This window comes from Taudactylus pleione, unplaced genomic scaffold (genome assembly GCF_031769625.1).
Source record: "Taudactylus pleione unplaced genomic scaffold, aTauple2 ptg000624l, whole genome shotgun sequence".
Classification (NCBI taxonomy): Eukaryota; Metazoa; Chordata; class Amphibia; order Anura; family Myobatrachidae; genus Taudactylus; species Taudactylus pleione.
The window spans coordinates 1,364,217-1,391,976 of NW_028285026.1; the positions used below are offsets into that span (position 1 = coordinate 1,364,217).

At 44.4% G+C, this 27,760-nt stretch overlaps 1 protein-coding gene across 1 annotated transcript; it reads left to right on the forward strand.

Moving 5' to 3' along the window:
• Positions 1 to 107: 107 nt before the first annotated feature.
• Positions 108 to 27,713, forward strand: LOC148479317 (protein SSUH2 homolog). The gene is made up of 13 exons (XM_088454635.1): positions 108 to 166; positions 5,478 to 5,521; positions 5,811 to 6,149; positions 7,664 to 7,742; positions 15,984 to 16,113; positions 17,305 to 17,365; positions 18,206 to 18,330; positions 18,461 to 18,523; positions 21,481 to 21,563; positions 21,655 to 21,747; positions 24,049 to 24,154; positions 26,607 to 26,714; positions 27,302 to 27,713. The coding sequence occupies exons 3-13, from the start codon at positions 5,831 to 5,833 to the stop codon at positions 27,440 to 27,442; spliced, it is 1,308 nt and encodes a 435-aa protein (XP_088310761.1). The 5' UTR covers positions 108 to 166; positions 5,478 to 5,521; positions 5,811 to 5,830; the 3' UTR covers positions 27,443 to 27,713.
• The last annotated feature ends 47 nt before the right edge of the window (positions 27,714 to 27,760 follow it).

The window sequence follows — 27,760 nt, forward strand, 5'->3', positions numbered from 1 at the left end:
GCAAATTGCACGATTGCTGCAATCAATCTCTGATGTATGGGGGCCTTTAGTTAAATGCTTTTAAATGCCATATAATGAACACAGGTGATTGCAAGTGGAAACTAAGTGTGAAAAGCAGGAGCAGCAAGTTCTCTCAATGTGCAGAGGAGTCTGGGTTGGGGAGTAGGTATGTTATGTTATTAGTTCTAGAGATAAGCAAAACTTTCTAAACCGTTATGTTGAATATTCACCTCTCCCTGATATGTAAGTTTATTAATAATAATGCTTCTAAAAATGTAACCTGTAACTCCGGGCACGTGGCTCTTGGTGACTATGGCATAGATAGTATGCAGTATATTCAGGCCTGATCTCTAGCATCTAAGAAACACAGTTTACTGGGATTAATCATGATGATGTATCTAGTGGCAAACACTGGATTTCTAGAGGTTGGTTTCCAAATGCTTCATTTTAGAGTGAGTGTGGCCAGTCCATAAATAATTAGCATTAATCCAGCTTTAATATGATGCATACAAAGTGTATTGTGTGTCATAATACCAGCATATACATGACCAGCGATCACAGTAACCCATTATATGTGTCATACATAGTGTATTGTGTGTAATAATACCAGCATATACAGGACCAGAGATCATAGTAACCCATTATATGTGTCATACATAGTGTATTGTGTGTCATAGTTACAGCATATACAGGGTCAGTGATCACAGTAACCCATTATATGTGTCATACATAGTGTATTGTGTGTCATAGTTACAGCATATACAGGGTCAGTGATCACAGTAACCCATTATATGTGTCATACATAGTGTATTGTGTGTCATAATTTCAGCATATACAGGACCAGTGATCACAGTAACCCATTATATGTGTCATACATAGTGTATTGTGTGTCATAATTCCAGCATATACAGGACCAGCGATCACAGTAACCCATTATATATGTCATACATAGTGTATCGTGTGTCATAATTCCAGCATATACAGGACCAGTGATCACAGTAACCCATTATGTGTCGTGTATTGTGTGTCATAATTCCAGCATATACAGGACCAGTGATCACAGTAACCCATTATATGTGTCATACATAGTGTATTGTGTGTCATAATTCCAGCATATACAGGACCAGCGATCACAGTAACCCATTATATGTCATACATAGTGTATTGTGTGTCATAATTCCAGCATATACAGGACCAGTGATCACAGTAACCCATTATATGTGTCATACATAGTGTATTGTGTGTCATAATTCCAGCATATACAGGACCAGCGATCACAGTAACCCATTATATGTGTCATACATAGTGTATTGTGTGTCATAATTCCAGCATATACAGGACCAGTGATCACAGAAACCATTATATGTGTCATACATAGTGTATTGTGTGTCATAATTCCAGCATATACAGGACCAGTGATCACAGTAACCCATTATATGTGTCATACATAGTGTATTGTGTGTCATAATTCCAGCATATACAGGACCAGCGATCACAGTAACCCATTATATGTGTCATACATAGTGTATTGTGTATCATAATTCCAGCATATACAGGACCAGCGATCACAGTAACCATTATATGTGTCATACATAGTGTATTGTGTGTAATAATTCCAGCATATACAGGACCAGTGATCACAGTAACCCATTATATGTGTCATACATAGTGTATTGTGTGTCATAATTCCAGCATATACAGGACCAGTGATCACAGTAACCCATTATATGTGTCATACATAGTGTATTGTGTGTCATAATTCCAGCATATACAGGACCAGTGATCACAGTAACCCATTATATGTGTCATAATTCCAGCATATACAGGACCAGCGATCACAGTAACCCATTATATGTGTCATACATAGTGTATTGTGTGTCATAATTCCAGCATATACAGGACCAGTGATCACAGTAACCCATTATATGTGTCATACATAGTGTATTGTGTGTCATAATTCCAGCATATACAGGACCAGCGATCACAGTAACCCATTATATGTGTCATACATAGTGTATTGTGTGTCATAGTTACAGCATATACAGGACCAGTGATCACAGTAACCCATTATATGTGTCATACATAGTGTATTGTGTGTCATAATTCCAGCATATACAGGACCAGCGATCACAGTAACCCATTATATGTGTCATACATAGTGTATTGTGTGTCATAATTCCAGCATATACAGGACCAGTGATCACAGTAACCCATTATATGTGTCATACATAGTGTATTGTGTGTCATAATTCCAGCATATACAGGACCAGCGATCACAGTAACCCATTATATGTGTCATACATAGTGTATTGTGTGTCATAATTCCAGCATATACAGGACCAGTGATCACAGTAACCCATTATATGTGTCATACATAGTGTATTGTGTGTCATAATTCCAGCATATACAGGACCAGCGATCACAGTAACCCATTATATGTGTCATACATAGTGTATTGTGTGTCATAATTCCAGCATATACAGGACCAGTGATCACAGTAACCCATTATATGTGTCATACATAGTGTATTGTGTGTCATAATTCCAGCATATACAGGACCAGTGATCACAGTAACCCATTATATGTGTCATACATAGTGTATTGTGTGTCATATTCCAGCATATACAGGACCAGCGATCACAGTAACCCATTATATGTGTCATACATAGTGTATTGTGTGTCATAATTCCAGCATATACAGGACCAGTGATCACAGTAAGCCATTAGATGCGGCAGTAGGGCCATCCTGCCTGAGATGAATGATTTTATTTCAGACATTGGCACCATTCCAGAGCATGGGAGCAAGCCCGGGAGTCTGGGGGAGCAGTAGAGGAACCTTGCACTGCCCTGGACATATTGGTCTCCTTATGCACTGGATAGTGTATTATTAATTATCACTATAGGTGGTCTATAGCACAGGTTCTCAAACTCGGTCCTCAGGACCCCAAACAGTGCATGTTTTGCAGGTCTCCTGACAGAATCAGTGAAATAATTAGCACTACCTGCGGATCTTATAAAATGTGTCAGTGAGTAATGAATACACCTGTGCTCCTGCTGGGTGACCTGGAAAATGTGACCTGTGTGGGGTCCTGAGGACCGAGTTTGAGAACCACTGGTCTATAGCAATGCACACCTAACAGTGCATGTTTTCCAGATCCGCTAGCTGATGCATAGGTGTGCTCATTACTGGCTGACGCATGTTAAAAGATCCACAGTTGGTGCTAATTATTTCATTTGTGATACTGAGAAGAACATGCAACACTAGTAACATTCTATTCTATTACTTTTTCTATTGTGGGCTGAGGAGGGGTTTTTCCAGTCAACCCGCCCCCGCGTTTGCCTCTGGGATAGGCTGTATTCCTCCTAGAATGCCGATAAAGCAAATTCTTGCTAAATCCTCACTATCCGCCTCTCTGATGTTTAACGTATTGCATTCCGTCATTGAGCATGTTATTGCTTGCATTGTAACCATTCACAACCTGCTCTGTTACAAGCTACGCTGTGTAGTTGTAGGATCATTTAAGGGTGTGTCACCCACGACCAAACATTGGGGAGATGTATCAAATCTTAAGTGCAGAAGTTGCCAATCAGCTTCTAGCTATCATTTTAGAGAATTGCACTTGATGATAAATGCTGATTGGTTGCTATGGGAAACTCCTTCACTATTTATAAGGCTTGATGCATTTACCCCCTAGCCCTATATCTTATTGGGCAGAGCCAGCAGCTACTATTAACTGGGATGGTTGATGCGCAGCTGTGTTACTATATGCGCTGATTTGACCCCCTCTAGTCTGCGTTTGCTCCTCTGGCGCTCAGTGGCATGTGACTGTACGAGTCACTGATGCTGAGCGGGTATCGGGTCGTCATTGGATTAGCTGCGGATCACCTTCAGAAAGTAAGTGAGAATACTTACTAAAACATGATGGGAGAGCAATATGGGTAATCTGATCTTGAAGGTGGTCAGTTGCCCTCTAGTTCTTGTAGAACAGCAAGCCCCAGCATGCCTGATATCCTGAAGCTTGTAGTTTCACAACCTATGGACTCAGCTGGGCAGGGCCAGATTAACAATGGGGCAGATGGAGCTCCAGGCTTCCATATAAAAATAGTCCCATCAATCATTGCAGCAGGATGATGACTACTGATTTATGGCCATAAATCCTAAGTATTAAAATAGTATTTATAGCTTCTCACAAAATGACGCAATTCTATTTTTATGTATTTAGGGAGAGAATGGGGCTGGGGTGTACATGCCCCCCATGGCACTGGCCACACCCACACAGCACTGGTCATAGTTCCTCCTCAATGTATATGTTCAGTCCCAGGCCCATATAGACCTTAATCTGATCATATGGGCTAATCCACCTGCCGGGGATGGAAGGAGAGTTCTGTCTTGTAATATGTGTTTCAACCAGGCAAATAAATGTGCGTATATATATATACAGGTTGAGTCTCCCATATCCAAAATGCTTGGGACCAGGGGTATTTTGGATATCGGAATATTCCGTATTTTGGAATAATTGCTTACCATATTGAAATGTCTTAGGAATAGGGCCCAAATCTAAACACAGAATACATTTATGATTTATATACACCTTATACACACAGCCTGAAGGTAATTTTATACAATATTTTCAATAATTTGGTGGCTCAAACAAAGTTTGTGTACATATATGAAATTCATGTATGTGTCATATACACCTTATACACACAGCCTATAGGTCATTTTATACTTTATTTTTAATAATTTTGTGCCTTAAACAAAGTTTGTGTACATTAAACCATCAAAAATCAAAGTTTTCACTATCTCAGTCATGCCAAAAATATTCCGTATTTCGGAATATTTGGATATGGGAGACTCAACCTGTGTGTATATATATATTTTTTTGTTTGTTTTGGAAGGGGCACAGATGGCAGTTACATGGTGTCTGTGCATTTATTTGCCAGATAGTTTTGTATAGTCTCGGGATGAAACATACACTTTTCATAGTACGGTTTTAATTTATACCTGAGAAACTATTGGGCTCTTTATAATATCTGCCTGTTACTTGTATCCGGAGCTAACATTCATTCTGTACATAACGAGTATTCCACCCTTGGCTTTTGGACTTAAATATTACTTTGCACCATTATAGTACATACATCTTATGTAAAGAATAGAGCGCAGGTTCTCAAACTCTGTCCTTGGGTCCCCAAACAGTGCATGTTTTCCAGGTCTCCTCACGGAATAACAAGTGAGATAATTAGCTCCACCTGTGGCTCTCTTAAAATGTGTCAGCGAGTAATAAATACACCTGTGCACCTGCTGGGTGACCTGTGTGGGGTCCTGAGGACCGAGTTTGATGACCACTGGAATAGAAGACTATTTTAGGCCACATGTTTTCATCATTCAGTAAGTTTTTAATTAGAGAGTGAATTTTGGTTTTCCAACCGTGCACCATGCCGGGTGTAATATCTACTTCTTTCCCAATTTCTCGCAGAATCATAGAACTGATAAACCCACCTGTGATTCCCAGTTCACCTGGTGAGTGGTCTCTGTCTAATAAACAAATGTTACATGACACGGGGCAAGACGAGGATCAGCTTTACTGATTCGTATACAAATAGCATCATCTGGTCATTCAAAAAACTGTCGTCATTGTTTGTGGTGCCCATATCTTTATCTGTGGTGTAATCTATCACTTCCAATCTCCGTCACTTCCAGCACAGCGCAGTGAGAGGCTGAACAAATCACACTTGGATAAATCTGTCCATGTCTTGCCTTTATGTTTGTCCTATGTACTAAATAAAGATTAACCTCTACTACCTCCCAGCCAGGGTATCAACTGCTGTGATGCCATCACCAAATCTATTCGATCTTGTTGACATTGATTTGAACGCTACTCAAGACCCGTCTGTGGCTACCGGTCCAGGTCCTCCGTCACTGGGTGCAGATCCTGGCTCGTGTCCTCAAAATCCCACCGCTGGAAGCCGTGCCTACCCCGGAGCTTCTCTGCCTTTGGCCAATGCCAACTGTCTTCCAGCTGCTCAACGTACCAGGTCAATGGGGCCCAACCCCAATGGAGTTTGTGAAGAAACAGACTTGCCTCAGTTATCCCACCCATCAGTTGGCATGCAGAACAGTCTACCTCCAACCTATTTACCCGGCTCAGGTAAAGCTGGACCTCTTTGGTCTCATCTTTCAGATGCACAGACAGAAACTATCCAAAATTGGAGTAATCTCATTTAACTTTGGCATTTCGTCCTACTGGTGTGGAAGTTAGAAAATAACTGTTTTAAAATGATTAGAAGGTTAATTGTCCAGTTTAAGGGGGAGATGTGGCAAGCCTTGGAAAGTGATAAAGTGGAGACACTGCCCTAAACAACCAATCGGCATTTAACTATCACAGTATTTGTAAAGACAGTTTGGAGAAGTTGCCTAAAGCAACCAATCGGCTCCTCTTTCTCTCTCCAATGCTTAATACATCTCTCCTTAAAGGGCAGATGTACTAAACTCTGGAAAAGTGATCAACGATCAATCAGCTCTTAACTGTCACTTTTCAACATTGGGCGGGATGTACTAAGCATTGCATCAGTGATGCAGTACATCCCGCCTGTTTTTGAGTACATACCGCAGTATGTACCAAGAATATCGCAAAGGACCGCTGTCTCGATAAGAGCTGTCCTCTGCCATGGCTTCGGACAGAGGGACTTCCGGGTTTAACACTCAGAAGTCCCTCTGGAGTCGTCCTGCGGTGCTTATGGGGAATATGGTAAAACCAACGAAAGCACAATTTTTTTTTTTTTCTTACCGCATTTTCCCTTCTGCTCCATGGGAGGTTTCTGTCCTCCCTGAGCTCGCCTTAGGACACCTGCGTTACGGTTTAACAGGTGTACCGCCCAAGTCAAACTCCCCACCTGCCAATGTCGCCGGAGCGGGTCGCATTTTAACCCTTAGTACATCCCATCCACAGCCTGTAAGATGACAGGAGCTGATTGACTGGTAGTTTATCACTCCCCAGTTTATCACTTTCTAGAGCTTAGTACATCTCCCCCATAAATTATTGCAAAATTGAAATTTTTTGGAAATACCATTTTTGAATTTATTATTTTGTAATTTTTTATAATAAATTACATTTTGGCTGCCTCATGGTATTAGGTGGGACAATGGGATGGCTTGTGAGCCCCTGTCTCCTAGTGAATGGATGGGCTGCTTTCTCATGAATATTGGTCTTTGCCCAATTCTCCCTAGTGTTTGGGCCAAATGTCATGGCACACAGTTGTGGGAACCGGCGTGATTCTGGCGAGATAGTCATTAGATTTAAAGTGCCAATTAGTTTGAAGGCAAGCCAGCTTGGAACCCGCAAATCGCAGGCTACTAGACTTGGCCCTTTTGGGTCCATGCTGTGCTTCTCGTGGCAATGAACGCAAGGCGTTACACCAATGGGTATGATGACAGCTATTTGTTTAGTCACTAACACACAAACATGGCGACCTACAGTAGTTATTGGAAAGAACATGGGACATTCCCGGCGCTACTTAAGGTCCAATTTCCTAGCACCCTTCTGCCTGCACAACAACTTTCTGCCTTCCAAGTATCTTTCTTTATCTCCCCACCAGTCGTGTAAAAGTGTTTTTGTGTTAACAAAGTCATTGCAGTGATTTCGCAATTTACCATTTTCTGCAGGTTGTAATGGTCTCCTTCCTCCCTCCGACCTGGCTGTGACATCTGCTATTGTACCCTGTCCTGCAAATGTAGACATTAGGTAAAGTATATATAATACAGAATATGTGCTCTGCTATACTCAATTGTACATTTGCAGAGGTCTATTTATACAGTGGGAAAACTGCCCCATTTCTACAGCTAGATGGCAGTAGTGAAACCTCTGCAAGGTTACAGTATTCCACTAGCTGTCTGGTCCTGGGAGAGGGGCTTTAGGAAAACGCACATAGGAGTTTTTATTGAGTGACGTTTCCAGTTTTGATTTAATCCTCACTAAGGGGTCTATTCAGCATTGATATTTTTACATACCAAATATAAAAACTGATTTCTGTAATTTTTATGTACATCCCCCTATTCAGCAAGGGGATAATTAACTTCCCCATTACTTCCCATCTCGCAGAGTTCCGCAGAGATCAGGCCATTGATCTCTACAGTGCTTTAACACTTTTGGCTATTCAGCATAGCAAAAAGCGTTAAATCACTCGATAAATATTTCCTTTATATAACGCCATTTCAGAATGGCGTTATACGAAGAAAATACTTATATTTCCCGACAACTGCGGGGACAGAGGGAAATTTTCCCATAAGTCCCTGCAACATTTTGTAAGCCCGCCCCCAGTCTCCATCCCTGCATCCCGGTGATCGGCGGCAGGTAAGTCACTTTAGAGGCTTTTAAACCCTCCAAAACTGATTGATATGTGTATACAGGCTTTATACTAACCTGTATACATGTATATTAATGTGCTATTATATTTAACATTTATATATAAATGTTAAATAAAAAAACACATGTATACAGGCTAGTATAAATTAGGGGTGAGCGGGTTCGGATTTCTGAAATCCGAACCCCCCCGAGCCCCCCCGATCCGAGTCAGGCTCGACTTTTCCCGCCTGACTCGGATTCTGAAATCGAGGCAAAACGTCATCTTCCCGCCTTCCGAGTCTCGCGGGTTTTGGATCCTATATAAGGTACCCACGTCGGCGCCATTTTCTCACTCGGCTGTGGACAGTGAAGAGGGAGGGTGGGAGTTAGGGCTGGCTGGGCTGCTGTTGTCCACTACTTCAAAGTCCATAGGGGCTGGCTGTGTTGTGCTGTGCTGCTGTTGTTAATAGGGGCTGTGTCCACTACTTCAAAGTCCATAGGGGCTGGCTGGACTGTGTTGTGCAGTCAGTTCTCCATAGGGGCTGTGTCCACTCCAAAGTCCTGTGCAGTGTCCCAGTCCTAAAGAGGTGCTGTAGTGTTGTCCAGGGGGTGCTCTGTCCATCAAGGGTGCTCCCCCCAAGTGCTAAAAATATAATATATTTTCTGTGTTTGTGAATTGTGTGCGCAGTAGCCGCACGTGCATCAACAAAGTAGTGCCAAGCGTGCGCCTGTGTCATAAGTAAAGGGCCGGCTGGCTTGACCGTTAAGGGTGCTCTAACCCCCGAAAGTACACTCCAGTCCAAACCAAAAAAAAAATTATTTTCTGTGTTTGTGAATTGTGTGCGCAGTAGCCGCACGTGCATCAACAAAGTAGTGCCAAGCGTGCGCCTGTGTCATAAGTAAAGGGCCGGCTGGCTTGACCGTTAAGGGTGCTGTAACCCCCGAAAGTACACTCCAGTCCAAACCAAAAAAAAAATAATTTTCTGTGTTTGTGAATTGTGTGCGCAGTAGCCGCACGTGCATCAACAAAGTAGTGCCAAGTGTGCGCCTGTGTCATAAGTAAAGGGCCGGCTGGCTTGACCGTTAAAGGGTGCTGTAACCCCCGAAAGTACACTCCAGTCCAAACCAAAAAAAAAATTATTTTCTGTGTTTGTGAATTGTGTGCGCAGTAGCCGCACGTGCATCAACAAAGTAGTGCCAAGCGTGCGCCTGTGTAATAAGTAAAGGGCCGGCTGGCTTGACCGTTAAAGGGTTCTGTAACCCCCAAAGTACACTCCAAACCAAAAAAATATATATTTTCTGTGTTTGTGACTTGTGTGCACTGTGGCTGCACGTGCATCAACAAAGGAGCAGCGCCAAGCGTGCGCCTGTGTCCCATAAGTAAAGAGCCGGCTGGCTCATTTCTTAAAGGGTGGTGTAACCCACAAAGTGCACTACTCTCCAGCAAAAATAAAAAAATATTTTCTGTGTTTGTGTGCGCTTTAGCCGCACGTATATATATCAATATAACATAAATGGAGGACCAAACTTTCTCTGATAAAAATAAAATAGGGAAAGATCAAGAACCACTTCCTACTAGTGCTGTTGCTGCTGCTGGGAGTTGTTCATCATCCCAGAGAGGAAGTAGGAACATCACTACTTTTACTAAACAATTGACCCTCCAACAGTCCCTAGCGATGAGGATGAAGTACGACAGCAGTCATCCTGAAGCAAAACGTATAACTGAGGCCTTGACTGCTATGTTGGTGTTAGACGTGCGTCCGGTATCCGACATTAGTGCAGTGGGATTTAGACAATTGATGGAGGTAGTGTGTCCTCGGTTCCAAATCCCGTCTAGATTCCACCTGCATCCTCAAAGCAGCAGCGACAAGCGTGCGTCTGTCTGTTAAAGGGTGGTGACACCCTCAAAGTGTGCTACACAAACAATTAAAATATTGTTCTTTTTTTTTCTGTCTTTGTGAAATGTGTGGGCTGTAGCCGCACCTGCATCCTTAAAGCAGCAGCGACAAGCGTGCGTCTGTCTGTTAAAGGGTGGTGACACCCTCAAAGTGTGCTACACAAACAATTAAAATATTGTTCTTTTTTTTCCTGTCTTTGTGAATTGTGTGGGCTGTAGCCGCACTTGCATCCTCAAAGCAGCAGCGACAAGCGTGCGTCTGTCTGTTAAAGGGTGGTGACACCCTCAAAGTGTGCTACACAAACAATAAAAATATTCTTCTTCTTTTTTCTGTCTTTGTGAATTGTGTGGGCTGTAGCCGCACCTGCATCCTTAAAGCAGCAGCGACAAGCGTGCGTCTGTCTGTTAAAGGGTGGTGTAACTCACGAAGTGCTCCAAAAAATAAAAAACTATTTTTTTAATGTGTTTGTGACTTGTGTGCGATGTAGCCGCACTTGCATCCTCAAAGCAGCAGCGACAAGCGTGCGTCTGTCTGTTAAAGGGTGGTGACACCCTCAAAGTGTGCTACACAAACAATAAAAATATTCTTCTTTTTTCTGTCTTTGTGAATTGTGTGGGCTGTAGCCGCACCTGCATCCTTAAAGCAGCAGCGACAAGCGTGCGTCTGTCTGTTAAAGGGTGGTGACACCCTCAAAGTGTGCTACACAAACAATTAAAATATTGTTCTTTTTTCTGTCTTTGTGAATTTTGTGGGCTGTAGCCGCACCTGGATCCTTAAAGCAGCTGCGACAAGCGTGCGTCTGTCTGTTAAAGGGTGGTGACACCCTCAAAGTGTGCTACACAAACAATTAAAATATTGTTCTTTTTTTTTCGGTCTTTGTGAAATGTGTGGGCTGTAGCCGCACCTGCATCCTTAAAGCAGCAGCGACAAGCGTGCGTCTGTCTGTTAAAGGGTGGTGACACCCTCAAAGTGTGCTACACAAACAATAAAAATATTCTTCTTTTTTTTCGGTCTTTGTGAAATGTGTGGGCTGTAGCCGCACCTGCATCCTTAAAGCAGCAGCGACAAGCGTGCGTCTGTCTGTTAAAGGGTGGTGTAACTCTCAAAGTGCTCCAAAAAATAAAAAACTATTTTTTTTATGTGTTTGTGACTTGTGTGCGATGTAGCCGCACTTGCATCCTCAAAGCAGCAGCGACAAGCGTGCGTCTGTCTGTTAAAGGGTGGTGACACCCTCAAAGTGTGCTACACAAACAATTAAAATATTGTTCTTTTTTTTTCGGTCTTTGTGAAATGTGTGGGCTGTAGCCGCACCTGCATCCTTAAAGCAGCAGCGACAAGCGTGCGTCTGTCTGTTAAAGGGTGGTGACACCCTCAAAGTGTGCTACACAAAGAATAAAAGTATTCTTCTTCTTTTTTCTGTCTTTGTGAATTGTGTGGGCTGTAGCCGCACTTGCATCCTCAAAGCAGCAGCGACAAGCGTGCGTCTGTCTGTTAGAGGGTGGTGTAACCCTCAAAGTGTGCTCCACAAACAATAAAAATATTCTTTTTTTTTTTCTGTCTTTGTGAATTGTGTGGGCTGTAGCCGCACTTGAATCCTCAAAGCAGCAGCGACAAGCGTGCGTCTGTCTGTTAAAGGATTACATCGGTGACAGCATCCAAGTAGGCATGTCAGACAGTCCGTACCTGTACTGGCAGGAAAAAGAAGCAATTTGGAGGTCCCTGTACAAACTGGCTCTATTTTACCTGAGTTGCCCCCCCTCCAGTGTGTACTCCGAAAGAGTGTTTAGTGCAGCCGGGAACCTTGTTAGCGAAAGGCGTAGGAGGTTGCTTCCACAAAATGTGGAGAAGATGATGTTCATAAAATGAATGATCAACTCTTCCAGGGAGACCAGCCTCCAGAACGTACAGAGGGACCTGTGGTTCCAGCAGGGACGAATTAATACTCTGTGAGGATGAGGATGTACATAACACTGAAGAGGGTGAGGAATCTGTGGATGAGGAGGATGAGGACGACTTCTTGCCTCCGTAGAGCCAGTTTGTGCAGGGACAGATTAATTGCCAGCTTGTTTTGTGGGGGCCCAAACGAACCAATCATTTCAGCCACAGTTGTGTGGCAGACCCTGGCGCTGAAATGATTGGTTTGTTAAAGTGTGCATGTCCTGTTTATACAACATAAGGGTGGGTGAGAGGGCCCAAGGACAATTCCATCTTGCACCTCTTTTTTTTCTTTGCATTATGTACAGTTTGGGGCCTAGTTTTTCAATGCCATCCTGTCTGCCACTGCAGTTTCACGCCTAGATGGGTCACGTGTTTGTGCCGCCCACTCGTGTCGCTTAGCATAGTCATCCAGCTACCTCGGTGCAACCTTTTGGACATAAAAACACTATTGTGAGGTGTGAGGTATTCAGAATAGACTGGAAATGAGTGGAAATTAAGGTTATTGAGGTTAATAATAGCATAGGAGCAGAAAAACCTACAAATTCTGTGATTTTAGCTGTTTTTATGCTTTTTTTCAAAAAAATACAGATCCAAAACACAAAACCCAGAACCCAAAACACGGAAGGGTGGTTTTGGCAAAACCAATCCAGGTCCAAAACACGAAGAAAGATCCAGATCCAAAACCAAAACACAAAACACGAAAAGTGGCCGGTGCACACCCCTAGTATAAATATACATGTATACAGGCTGTCTACACATATCAATCAGTTTCGGGAGGCTGGAGCTGTACTTACCCCTCCGCGGTTACCGGGAAGCCAGGACGGTGAATGTTCCCGAGCGCATGACTGCGCATGCGCTGGGAACATACAGAAGGGATTGTTTTCGGAATCCCGAAAACAATCCCTTCTGTGGCATCGCAGGGACAGCGTGTTACCAGAACCGCTGTCCCTGCTCAAAATATTGCTTCGCAGCTTACATATTTTATCATAATTGATAAAATATCGTGACGATGTTGCCCGACAATATTCTGGGCATCAGCATCACTTTTTTGCTGAATAAACCCCCTAATACCACACTTGCCATCATTTTGCGCTATGGGGCCCATTTATCAATCACATGTGTGATATTAGCATCCATGATTGAAAAGCAGGATACGATAATAGCGCGGGCATGTATCATATTACACATGCAGGGACATGAGCTCCGAATGGAGAGCGTCCCTGCGATGTGCTCGGCGTGAAAAGACCGCATCAGTGTCATTTCTACGGGACTCCTGCGTATGCACAGTCTACAGACTGATAACGATATTGATAATGATAAATGAGAATTCTGAAGAACCCTGTAAATGGAATGCATTGCCTTACTACACTGACTTCAGGGTTTCTCTATAGAAGATAATGGGTCCATAACTTTCCCAATTGTCTGAGCAGACAAATCATTTTTATAGGAGAAAAGTGGTAAAATAGTGGGTTTGGGACACCCTAGATCAGTGGTTCTCAAACTCTGTCCTCAGGACCCCCACACAGGTCACGTTTTCCAGGTCACCCAGCAGATGCGCAGATGTGCATTACTCACTGACACATTTAAAAAGATCCACAGGTGGAGCTAATTTCACTTGTGATTCTGTCAGGAGACCTGCAAAACATGCACCGTTTGGGGGTCCCGAGGACCGAGTTTGAGAACCTGTGCTCTAGATCAGTGATTCCCAACCTCGGTCCTCAAGGCACACTAACAGTCCTGGTTTTAGTGATATCCATGATTGTGCACAGATGGTTAAATCAATATAACTGAGGTACTAATTAAGTCACTTGTGCTCAAGTATGGCTATCCTTAAAACCTGGACTGTTAGTGTGCCTTGAGGACCGTGGTTGGGAACCCCTGCTCTAGATGGTTCTATGTTGCAAATGGGCAACAATTTAATAGATTAATTGTCTTTTTGCTGGTTTTGCGTAAAAAAAGATACATTTTGAAAATGTTTACTATGAACAGAATAAGATTAATTCACCTATTTAAGAAAAAAATAGATCAGTATTTGCTTTTCCATACCAGAGTATTCAAATCAATCCAAACTTTCTGAATAGCCCCATTACAGCAGCATAAGTGCATCTTTTATTCAAAAGTAGGTTCCATCATTGTTTCTGGTTATGTCCAATAGTTAGAGGATTTTGGCTACAAGTAAAGAGATACGTGGAATCGTCTTTACTTAACTACGTCCCTTTCACAGCAGAATGGGCAATTTTCGGCATTACCCCTACGGACACGAGGGCTAGTAAGGGAAGTAAAAGACTGCTTTTAGCAATCAGCGCGGCAGCACGTAAGACAATACTGCAAGAATGGATCTAGACTACTTCCCCATCTTTTGCATTATTTAAAGCAAAATTATTTAATATTCTTCGAATGGACTGGGTAGAGGTAGTATTAGAAAAAGAAACCAAAATAGAAACCTTTTTCAATACGTGGGAGTCATTTATATCTACATTATCTCTAGATATGCGTTGCCAAATTTATAATAGTATGAAAGATACCACATGGTAAACACTTCGGACCATTGAAAATAACCCTCCAATGGATATCACTTCTTTTGGTCCATGAACTAATTGAAAGTGAGAGGACCCTTGTTTCTTCGGGGCGGGGGGAGGGGCGAGAGAGAAGGTGTTTTTTTTTTTTTTTTTATATTTGATATTGATTTTATATGATTACATTGAAAATATCACAAATGTATTATGTACTGAATGTTATACACAATGTACTATTGTTTTTGAAATTTTTGGTTGTGAGTATGTGCAGCGTTTCAATAAAAATTATTAGGAAGAAAAAAAAAAAAAAGTAGGTTCCATCAAGCTTATAGAGCAGTGATTCCCAACCTTGGTCCTCAAGGCACACTAAAGGTGCCCACAGACCTAGCGATTTGCACACGATGAGCCGATGTGTACGATTTCCCTTGAAACTCTCCCCGGCAGCTCTGCACACGATTTGGTGTCCAATCTTCATACGATCTCTCCTGCATCCAGACTTCTTACAGTGCATCGTGTCCTAGATTGTCAGATCTGCCCTACTGCATGGCAGATCTGACGATGCGATTTACGAACTCCGGGGACGCGCATCGTGATCGTGAGTGGGGACTCACGATTTACTCAGGATTTGGCCATATTTTACACTATCTGTCGTTCCAATGAGTCGGAATTGGCCAGATCGGGTAAAATATCTCTGTGTGTGGGCCAGCTTAACAGTCCTGGTTTTAGTGATATCCATGCTTGAGCACAGATGGTTTAATCAAAATAACTGAGGTACTAATTTAGCTGCCTGTGCTCAAGAATGGCTATCCTTAAAACCTGGACTGTTAGTGTGCCTTGAGGACAGTGTTTGGGAACTCCTGTTATAGAGGAACAGCGGCCAAAAATGTTTTTTTCCGTTACTAGAGGTTATACTACATGTTTGAGTTGGGCGAGAATTTGCACTGATATGAGATTCAGATTTATGGCTTCACATTGGTCTCAAGTCATTTATTCAAATGAGGAAACAGACATTTTCCAGGTTTCCCCCATATCCTGATGGGCCAATCTGAACTAATGGGACACAAATGTAGCATCTTAAATCTGCGGTACAGTTTGTCCTTGAACTGTCGGGATTTTGACCGGTTCATTGTGGGCATCATTTTTTTATTTTATTTTATTTTTTTATTTTGTAAGACTTTTTGTTTTTCACAAATTGCCCTTTAATGACTCTAGACCTCTACTGTATATTTTTTATTATTTTTGAATGCATTGTAATTCACATAATCCTTTTTTAATGGTCTTCTTTACAGAGCGGCATTGATCACTGAAGCTGTAGCAAGACAGGCTTTCCTGGCATATGGTAACAGTCATTATTGTTACAGCTCTGCCCCAGCCAAACGGATGACTTTCCAGGAGCTGCAGCCCATCAACACTTACAGGGTGCGTTTCCCTCAGCTGTCTGTCCTGTGATGGCTGCAAGTGAGCTCTATCCTCCGGAAGTACATAGTGTCCATTCTAGCACCCTGCACCTGTCACAACCCGTGCAGTTCCTCTTTCTTGCCTGGGGTGTCGCTCTCTGCTCTGTGCTTCTAGCACACTCAGCTGATGCAACAAACTTCTGATATACAGACTGGTGTGTGCTAGAAGCACCAGAACATAGAGCGACACCCCAGGCAGGAGAGAGGAACTGCATTGGTCGTGACAGGTGCAAGGTGCTAGAATGAACACTAGTACAGGTCCCACAAAATAATTATCCGGGTTTTTAAAACCCAAAAAGCTGTTGGATAATTAAAAAATAAATGAAACTGGAAGATTGCAGAACTGTAGAAAGATGGGCCTGGGACATGGAAATTATAGGGGCCATGAATGAATAGTATAGCCAATCACATTAGAGATAACCTTGCACTGTAAGTTTTGGCTGTGGACTGAGATAAGGGATTAGTTCTTTGTATATACTCGTGTAGTCTGTGAACCCCCCCCCATATGGTATGTCTAATAAGAATGATTTTTTTTTTTCGCCCCGGCCCTGCCCCCAACTAGCAGGCCTGTGGGGTCTTGTGATAAGGGCCCCAGCACATCAGAAATATTCACCCCCCCCCTCCCAGAAGTGTTCCAGATCCTGTCCCCTTACCCTATAATTGTTTAATAATTTGGGCTGATGGAAATGAGTGCATATTCTCTGTACAGCGCTGCATAATATGATTAATGCTGTGTAAATAAGCAACGATGATGATAATTGTGCAATCTGCCCACACACCTGTAGCACTAGCAATACAATTGGTTTTAAGTCCTGGGCAAACAATGTTCAAACTTGGGCAATCGTATTTGTGAAAGATTGTGTGTGTGCGTGCCACACATGGTGATGGCTGTAACATTGTTTATTATATTTATAGTATAGGTCAGTGGTTCTCAAGTACCAACAGGTCATGTTTTCTTAATCAAGCACAAGTTAGTAAATCTATTTTGCTGGACCAGTAATTACCCCACTTTATTCCAGAGGCACAAATCCTTAAAACATGACCTGTTGGGTGTACTAGAGGAGTGGGGATGAGAACTACCCGGTATAGGTGATCTATATTATGCCCTATAGATACAATATTCAGTCTACATCTTTATTTTGCTTATTTCTAGTATTGCCTGGAAACGTTTACAGAATCTCGGGCTTGTGAACTGGTGACGGAACATTATACAGGTGAGTAACGAAAACTTTGTGATATATACTGACTTTCCGTACAATGGTAAATGGTGATACTATATAGTCACATTAATGTCGCTACTGCCTATGGAAGCTCTGAGCTGCGTTCTCATACATAATAAGCGTATAGATTATTGCAATTCTAAATCAAGTGTAAAAATCAGAATCCGATGGTCTTGCTATAGTGAGGTCTGACGATGGTGATGGATAAAGTTGGCCTTGTTGTGCGTAAGTCCTCTCCCGGGGGCTAATTCTGAGTCGCACGCGAAAGCGCTCACCGCTATTGGCGGTCGCCCATCTGCGAATTTATGCAAATGGCCTACAAACTCCTCCCCTTGCCTACATCCATTTGGCCATATGTGCAAGGACCAAGACGCCCACGTCAATGTGCGCTGTAATACCGATTAGTGCGTCCTTACACGCCACTATCGGTCGCATCATCGAAACTTGCAGCAGCGTTATGGCCGGTGCAGTATCTCCATCTGGCCACAGCCTCCGGTGCTTGTGTCTGGGCTCGCAGCTGCTTGTATTGACAAGCCCCGGACCCTCCCATAGCGGGCCCATTGAACGGACCACTTTTTTGTGTGCACCGCCAGTCACTGCCCAGGAGTGGCCATTACTTTTCTGATGCCAGCTTTGTGCCTACACTCTGTATAAGTCATATGCCGAGGTTTTCAGACCTATTAGTGCATACGCATTTGCAGAAAATTGCTGCACACCGGCATTGCGTGGGGCCTAGAATGAGGCCCTTATACCTTATTTCTCTTAGACATGTTGGAGAATTTTATAAAGTTTTTAGGGAACACAATCCTGTAATTGGATGTCTTCTCCCCGCAGGTCAGGCTGTGGATTCCTCTCCCAATGCAGCTGCTCCTCAGCCCTGGGATATCCCGGTGGCTGTACCAAACCTCTTCATGGACGGGATGCAGAAGATGGTGGTGCCTCACACCTTTACTGTGAAGGTAACTCGGCCTGGTGGGGGCAACCAGATAGGGGTATCGCTACTACATCATCTCTGCCCATTGAACAATCATGTGCTAGGACTGAAATCCCTGGAGCTGATTTTACCGTTTTATTGTTTGTTCCTTACAGAATTGTCCAAGATGTGACGGTCTGGGTAGAAACATGTGCCTGAAGTGTCACGGGACGGGAAGGGTGAGTAATGAGGATAACAATTAGGTAAAAAAAAAAAGTCTGAATCACGAACACGCACCCACAATCACCAGGCTATTGGCATCCTAAATATTAGAGTTGATAGAGTTGAGCGGACCCGAAGTTTGGGGTTCTAAATCGGAGTCCCGGCTTGGATCACTTTTGAGATTTCTAGTAGAACAGGGGGCCTGATTCAGAGCCGCTCGTAAGCGGCGCTCGTTCGCTCCGAGTGATCGCACATATGCGTATGGGTCGTAATGCGCATGCGCCAACCAGTCAGTGCGGTCGGAAATTGTGTGTTCGCAAAATAGCGAGTGCCTGCTAATTTGAGTGACAGGAGGAGGCGTTTGTGGGTGGTAACAGGGGAAGGTGCTTGAAAACGGGGAGTGGAGATCCGAACGCAGGCGTGCCAAACGGTCAAAACGGGTGTTTTAAGGGTGTGCATAATTAACAAAGCAGCGTCATCGACCATGTCACTTGGTTGTCTCTTAGCCTGAACTGTTCGCATGATTGCGGTAGGAAAATCCAACCACAAGCACTGCGAGCAGTTCAGACACCTTTCGATGTACTCGATTAATCTAATAGCGGAGATGACGTAGGATGCGAGCGGCCAGGGGGCATCTTTACAAAATAGCGAGCGCATGTTTCGTTCACTCACTCAGACATAGAGGCGTCAACAGACCGCAAAGAGCGAGCGCTCAATTTAAATAGCCGGACCCTTTTTCTGAACGAGCGAGCGCAAATAGCGTCCGGCTCTGAATCAGGCCCAGAGTCCCGGCTCGGGTCTTCCTGCAAATTGGATCTTGGATATGAATGCCGGATTTTGTATTTTTTTTTTTTTTTTTTTAATTGCATGCAAGTCCCTCCCTCGTCATTTCAATTGGTCAAAATTGACTGGAAATGTGGTTATTGATGTTAATAATACTATAGGAACAAAACCAGGTCCAAGTTACACGATTTTAGCTGTTTTGATCATATTATTTATTTTTAAAGAAATCCAAAACACTTGAGGGTGGTTTTACCAAAATCCCGCACATCTCTACTAAATATACAGAAAAAAGCCGAGTCCATATGACATTCACACTGAAAGGGCCATTTATTAATGATTAAGATCTGTGCACGACTTTACTGCCCGTGATCTCATTGCAAAATGCGACTATAGCGCTGGAATGTATCATCCGTTCACGCAGAGACGGGGGCTCCGAAAGGAATCCATCCCTGCGATGTGCCTGGAGTGTAGCCGGGGTTAATGCACATGTACAGTCCCGCTGACTGCAAATGTGCAGCTGCCATTGCCAGGGAGGGTTCCTGGTGAAGGGGGGTACTTAGGGTTAGGCACCCCCCGGGAGGGTTAGGGTTAGGCTAGGGGGAGGGAGGGTTAGGCACCCCTCGGGGGACTTAGGTTTAGGCAGCGGGGAAGGGGGTGGTTAGGGTTAGGCACTTAGAGGGGGGATTAGGGTTAGGCACCCCTAAGGAGGGTTAGGGTTAGGGGGGTTGGGTTAGTAGATACTCACCTATCCACGATCGGGATTTCCTGCGCTGTCGGGCTTCCGCTGCTCCGAACTCTGCTCATGTCAGGCTGCCGCTGACGGGAATCGAACCGCCGGCCATGCGCTGGTGAACCCTCTGCCAGCTAATTATGTGATGTTTAGCCCATAGGTTACAGCAGCTAATGCCATCTTCAGATGTTGTTAGTTGTGGGGGCCAAGCCCCAAACGCATCGCATTCCGTAAATTGGCAAATTTGACAGCATCGCAGAAACCTATGGGGGGATGCGGCTGCCAGTGGGAGTGGAGGGATCACAGCAGGTATCGGTTGTATCTGCTGCGGTCCCTCCTTCATACATCTGGGGGAAACTTAATATTTGCCGTTAACCCCCGAAAATGGGTGTTTTTGGGGATTAAGCTGCAAATATACAATGATAAACGGGCCCCATAACCACCCAGATTAACACTAAACTTAAGGTGCGTACACACTTGGCGATTTTACTGAGCGATTGCACGATGACAACATCGTCATCGTGCAATCGCTCAGTAATCGTGCACAAGTCGTGCACTATAATGTCGGAAACAACCAGCGATGCGCGGTCCCGCTGGTCGCTCCCGACATTGTCCATCGCCCAGGGGCGTATCTATAATGGGTGCAGGGTGTGCGGGGAACACGGACCCGTGGGTCCAGGGGGCCCCGCACCGCACACCCTGCACCCATAATAATAATACATACCTCTTCGGAGTCCCACGTCGGCGCGGGTGTCCGGCGCTGTAAAACAACGGGAAAATGGCCGCGGCGGCCATTTTCCCATCGTATGAGCAGTACAGGGAAAGTGGCCACCGCGGCCATTTTCCCAGTGACCTGTGCATACACTATAGACTCTGGGCTTACTCTAGTGCCCAGAGTCTATAACTCCGGCGCTGGCCGCGCACAGCTCAGTGCGCTGCCGGGTGGAGAGGAGGGGACCCGTGTCGGAGACTGCACATGGGCCCCCTCCTCTCTAGAAACGCCCCTGCCATCGCCTGAACATGCTGGCCAATCTGCCGCTAACGACAGATTGGCCATGTTCAGGAATGATGGAGTGTGCCTGCACTGAACGATCAGGGGAACAGGAACGACTGTATGATTACGATGTAGTAATCGTACTGTCTTTCCTAATGGCCCAGTGTGTACGCACCTTCACACTTTTGTGCACATTTAGTTTGGTTACGGCTTTGTACTGTGCAGACCCTCATTCTTGCAATGTTTTCAGACGCAACAGCAGTGTTAAATATCAGACCGGACAATAGCAGATTAGCGCTACTCCCAGCACTTGTAGTACCGTGACAGTTGCTAGGCGCGTTGAAAAGCCCAAAGCGGTTTCCTAAGGTCTGTAGTTTCCATAATAAATGACTTCGTGTTTTATTAGTAATTATTAATCCTAATAAATGTATTTATTTTTCGCACCACATCATCCTTAAACCCGGCAGGTTCAGTGCGTGTGGTGTAACGGGACAGGGAGACGCATGCAGATGGAGATGTGTCACGCCTGCTACGGTAGCGGCACAGAAAGGTGACTGATGGGATTAGGGATAGGTCACCATATTAATGACTAATTGAATAAAAATCTGCCTATATTATAACTGTACACCCTGTGCCCCCAGCTGCAGAGTGTGCGACACCAGCTGCATCCCGCACTGTGTAACCTGCGCAGGGAAGGGGCAAGTCGTGACCTACATGCGGATGACTGTAACGTGGTGAGTACGCCGTGTGTTGGGCGGGATTTGTAAGTTGCATTTGGGGCCTGAACACTCATCATGTTCTCATATCCACATAGATGTACTAAAGCTTGAGTGATAAAGTACCAACCAATCTGCTCTTAACTGTCACTGTACAGGCTGTGTTTGAAAAATGACAGGAGCTGATTTGTTACTTTATCCCCCACCTTCTCTCCAAGGCTTAGTACATATCCCCCATCCTGTGTGTGTCGGGTACATGTACTCTCTATTTTATGTTGCTGGTAATTTCCAAACTGCTGAGAGATAATTGATAGATAAAACTTCCATATGTGAAACCAAGTTCATGTCTCCAACTTGTTGGGATGAAGATTACGGTGATTATCGCTTTGTAAAATATATTTTTGCAAACGCCTAACTGTCCATTTAAGATGAATCCACCTTTTAAATAAAGTATCTATCAAAGTCCATATAAAGCACCAGAGAATAATAATAATAATATTAATATTATTATTATCATCCAAGAATGGCTATTTGTAGAAGCGTCTGTGTATCCCAGTGTCTGTCCTCTGTATGCTGACTGTGCACAGTCTGCACTGGCAAATATGTTTGTAAATTCCAGTTCCTATAATCCATTGCCAACCTGGTTAGTGGCGGCACCAAAACCTTCCCCCGCTCTCCCCTGTGACACAACGGTCACCATGCTGGTTGCAATAGTGGTGGGTAACACCGCATGGCCACTTATCATTGTCTTATATTATATCCCCTGTTATTATACGAAGTAATACTCCATAGGTGGAGGGCAGGCATCACTGGATCCTTATAAATTAATAACTGGTACCATGCTGTATTGGCAAATTAACTTTTTGGGGATAATATATTTAATGGAAGACAATTGTTTGTAATTAATTCTTTACACATCCACGACTGACTCGACTGGTAAATATAACTGCAGCAAAATCAGGTATTTGTTTCGAAAATCAGGATTATTGTATCCAAAACTCAGACATTAATGTAGCAATAAAGATTACACATAATATGAAAATGTAGTTGATTGTCTAACATTCTTGTATGTCTAAAGGTGGGTACACACCTGACAGATATATCTGCAGATGGAGTCAGCGGCGTAACTTCATCCCAGGTGCCCGGAGGCAAGATAAATGTTGGTGCCCCCCCCCAAATTAAAATATAACACCCCCCCGAGCACCTATGCCAGCCCCAGCTGCTGCCACACCCCTATGCAGTTCCTTTTATACAATGCCCCCCCAGTAGTGGTCCCCCCTATGCAGTGCCTCCAGTAGTGGTCCCCCCTATGCAGTGCCTCCAGTAGTGGTCCCCCCTATGCAGTGCCTCCAGTAGTGGTCCCCCCTATGCAGTGCCTCCAGTAGTGGTCCCCCCTATGCAGTGCCTCCAGTAGTGGTCCCCCCCTATGCAGTGCCTCCCCTATGCAGTGCCCCGCGAACACACACATACAAACATTTTTTTTACCTTATACCCCGCTCCAGTGCCTTCTGCCATCCGTCCCCGGCGCCCGCTTCTCGGCGCCATGGGAGTGATGATATGACGTCACTCCCATAGAGCACTGCGGGACCCGGAGCTCAGGAATGAGCTCCATCCTCTGGCTACCGCCGGGGGGAGAGAAGGAGCCGGGCGCCCGCTGGTAACACACTTAGTGGGCGCCCGGCAAATGGAGGGCACCCTCTGTAGTTACGCCACTGGAGGTGGAGCGCCAATCAGCAGCGCTCCTTCTCCATGCAGCTCCGGGTGACAATGGAGCCAGGTGCCCCCTTCAGGGCTAGCGCCCGGCGGCAAACAACTCCATTGTCTCCCGGAGTTCCGCCACTGGATAGAGTTATCTGCAGATGATGGTCATTCATACACACTGAATGGCCATCATCTGCTTGTGCCCTCGGGTCCTGGCGGCCAAAGGGCCGGACCCAGCGGCTGGTGTCCCGCCCCCCTCCTCGCGGCTGCAGCTGTGTGTGTACGGGTGGTCCACCGACCGCCCATACACACCTGCCGATGGACAGATATGTCTGCAGACATATCTGTCCATCGGCTGTGCAGCACAGCCAATGCGATATGTCGGTGAACGACAACGTTCACCGACATATCGCGGGTACACACTGGCCGACGTGCAGCAGATATATTTCCCGATCAATGTATCGGTCAGTGTGTACCCAGCTTCAGCCACTATACTTTTATCGGCCATGTTATCTATAAATGGTTCTGTACACTGCACGGTAACACGCTTACTGACAGGACGTGGGATGCGCATTAGTAGAAATTCCTCTGACAGTATGAAATCTTCTATATTTGCAGGAAGAATAATGTATTTGAATTCATCTCTGACTATAACTCAGAATTTTCCAGTGACCTATTCAAGAACGTGAAAGGAGAGACAATCTTCATGGAAGAACACCTGTTGGTGAGGAGATTTAGCGGCTGATCCCTGTCTTATTGCCACAATATCCGTTTTATTTTGTTCACAGAAATATCTGTTTTATATCAGACTTCCCCACTGTCCTCTTCCTGCGGGGATGTGGACATCATGGGTTAAATTCAGCCTTGTTGTATTCCAACGGATCTCAATCCTAATAAAGCCCAGCATCGTATTTTCCAGGTTCCTGACCACAAGTGTATGAGGGGCCTATTCATTATCCCGTATCTGCCCGTTTCACATGTGGAAAATACTCGTTTTCGGATGTAATAATTAATGGGTGCATTCATTATTACTAGGGTCCCCCCCTCCCCTCCAATTCAGTTTTTGGAGTTTGCTTGTGGGAACGGACGGCCCACTCCTTCCTAGTGGAAGTCCTGGAGTGCAAAGAGGGTTCCGTACGGTGGCTCTCTACGTGCGCATATGTGAACTCGCATGGGCACTTACACTGGCAGTGTAACTTTCTCCGCTAGTAATTAGATGTTGAGGTGTCTATTTATCAAGCAGTGGAGGAGTTGCCCATAGCAACCAATCGGCTCCTTCCTATTATTTTATAGACTGTACTTGATAAATTCTACTTGAAAGCTGATTGGTTGCTATGGGCAACTTCTCCACTGGTTCGCTTCTCCATGCTTGTCACTGCTTGCTAAATAGACCCCTGAGTGTCAGTGAGAGGGATCATGAAACAGATGCTTTTCGGAGCTACTGGCAAAATGCTGAATTGCTCCAGTACTTACAGTAAGTATCCACCACCGCATCTCACGAGCTGTATACTTATTTATTGGGGCCAGTCGGCCCTTGATAATGAATAGGCCCCTAAATGTATAAAATGGGAGCTGAAACAAAAAACTGAGGGTCTTATTCAGACCCGCTCGCAAGCGGATCGATGTAGAGGCCCTGCGCACGCGCAGCAGCCACACTGCGTGTGCGCAAGCCCCTGAGCGAGAGAGAGATTCTCTCGCTCCGGGGCTTACTACAAAAGGGGCGGCTGTCAATGGTGATCGACAGCTCGCACCGTTTTGTAGGCGGGGCTGGGGGTGGCTTGCCAAACTGAGGCAGAACGCCTGCCATTTGGGGGCAGCCCCACTGACATCACTTGTGATGTCAGTGGTGAGCTTCCGGCTCTAATAGAGCCGAAAGCTCACTGGGGCTTGCGGTAGACGAGACCCTACCACAAGGGTCTCGTCGCAAGCCCCGATGGTCGCAATGGTCTTGACCATCGCGACCATCAGCCTCATCACCCACAGCCTAGCGAGCGGCCAGGAGGCCGGGTCAGGAAATAGATGCGGCCGCCCTCATTCGGAGCGAGCGCTCGCAAAATGCCTCTGAATGAGGCCCTGAATCTGCTCCCTCCAAATCCTACAACAGCCAATGTGTACGGAGGGCCCCGTGTTCTACACATGGGATGTAGTCTACATTCCAACAGTCTGGATGATAACTGGTATAAGAATACCAGCTCCGGAGTCCTGTCCCTAAGTATCAGGCTTAGGGTTAGGCTGCGGGAGGGTTGGGGTTAGGCTGTGGGATGGGAGGGCTAGGGTTATAATACTTGAACAAATCTGTTGATATACTGCTGACTGAATTCTGACCATCTGCATCCTGACCAGCGTACCCAAACCGATACACGTCGCGTGTCGTTCAGGCAGTGGACTGTTCCTCAGAAATGGCAGCTAGGAAAAATCTTTAATTTTGTCCAGCAAGGGAATCTCATTGAACACAGAACATGCAATCGTTGCAGCTCTGCTCAGTAACAGAGCGAAGAGGGGTTTAGAGTTACAAATTAACTGGAATTTATACTAAGGTTCTAAATATGCTTAATCTTATTTAACCTGTGAATATGGGGAAACCTGGAAAACATGCATAGTTGGATTTAATCAGAATAGGTTTCTGAACCACTCTCCATATCTCCTTGGTTTTTTCCCCCACCCTGCTCAGTTTCTAAATACTCTAGACGGGGTATTCTACATGCAACACTCCAGCTGCTTTGGAACTACACATCCCAGGATGCCCTGCCAAATTTTAAGAGTCAGGACATGCTGGGATGTGTAGTCCCACAGCAGCTGGAGGGCCGCATGTTGTATAACCCTGCTCTAGATGATAAATGATTTTAACAATAAAGCTGCATACCCACACAACTATTTTGTTACCAACGATATTATGAACGATTTTCTGTCAGATTTTTTAAAATGTAATGATTTTTTTGAACTGCAAACGATATTTGCATATTAACTTAATTAAAATCGTTGAGTTGACAAGTCTGACTAAACTACAAACGTGAACGCGCATGAACGATAATCTTTCATCGTTTGACTCAGAAAGTGAACGATTTTTTCAAACGATTATCGTTAAACGATATAGTTTAACGAGGATCGTTCAAAAAATCGTTGTGTGTGTATGCAGCTTTACTCATTTAAGTGCCGAATTTTAATTTCACTTCTAGGTGTCTCCTCTGGCAAACTTTCCAGACCCAACTCTTACTCGGGTTTCCCAGAATGCTTTGGAGCAGCACCAGACCCAGTTTTCCACTTCGTGTCGTATTCTGAGACAGGTAAATGGAGGCAGCAAACCCTCCAACATGACCCCTTCCATTAGGTACAAAACACTTGTCCTGGATTTCCCACCTAATGTTTGATTGCAGTCACCTGTGTTGAACTAGGTATTTGATGACAGGTGTTTCAGCACAGGTGACTGCAATCATACATTAAGAGGAAAGTCCAGGAGCGGAGCATTTTGTACCTAATGGAATGGGTCATGTTAGAGGGTCTGAGGCAGGAGCACGCTTTTACACGCGATTGTACATTTGCCTCTTTTTGGCAGCTGCAGATATAGACTATAGTTTATCAGCACCATAGTTATATACTTTCTACCTATGAAAATATACTTTACTATGCAATAAACTGTAAATAAATATATTTTCAAATAGCAATAGAAAAGCACTTTTTCAATAAAACCATATTTCACTATAATGCTGGTCTTCTTATAGATGGAATCTACGGTTTATAAAATAACAACTTGTACAGATGCTTAGGCAGCCTGTGGGTCTCCAGCTGCTGTGGAACTAGAAGTCACAGCATGCTACTGTGGTTTATTACTGTATCATCCTTATAACCTAACAGACTGCATCTTTCTCTTCAGAAACAGAGCGTTGAGCTGCTTCCCCTTACCAAGGTGCAATACAGCTGGAAGGGGCAACAATTAAGCTACTTTGTGTATGGAAAAGAGAACATGGTCTATGTGCAGGATTATCCCCAGAAGTGCTGCTGTGGGGTCATGTGACTGGGCGGGGACCTGCTGGATTCCTCCTGTTTAATGTGTGACCGGGTTTGTGGAAGATCATCTGTGTTCCTAATAGTTCTGGGCCAAATTGCAGAATTTAGTTTAATTTTCCGAACACTATTAAAACCTATTAATTTGGAAAAAATAAATGTTGTGGGCGGAGCGTCCTTGCTCCCCAAATTTTATATTTGCAAAATGTATTTGTAGTGTTTAACAATGTATATGTATGTATTATGCCTTAAGTGTCATGTGAAAATTAACTAGAATTATTTATTAAAGTATTTATATTATTCCTGTCTGTGAAATCCTGATTCTGCA

Excerpts from the sequence above, each read along its gene's own strand:
- LOC148479317 (XM_088454635.1), top strand. The coding sequence starts at position 5,831 with ATGCCATCACCAAATCTATTCGATCTTGTTGACATTGATTTGAACGCT. Across the intron at positions 7,743-15,983 it reads CCTGCAAATGTAGACATTAG|AGCGGCATTGATCACTGAAG; the intron begins GTAAAGTATATA and ends TCTTCTTTACAG. Across the intron at positions 18,331-18,460 it reads CTCACACCTTTACTGTGAAG|AATTGTCCAAGATGTGACGG; the intron begins GTAACTCGGCCT and ends TGTTCCTTACAG.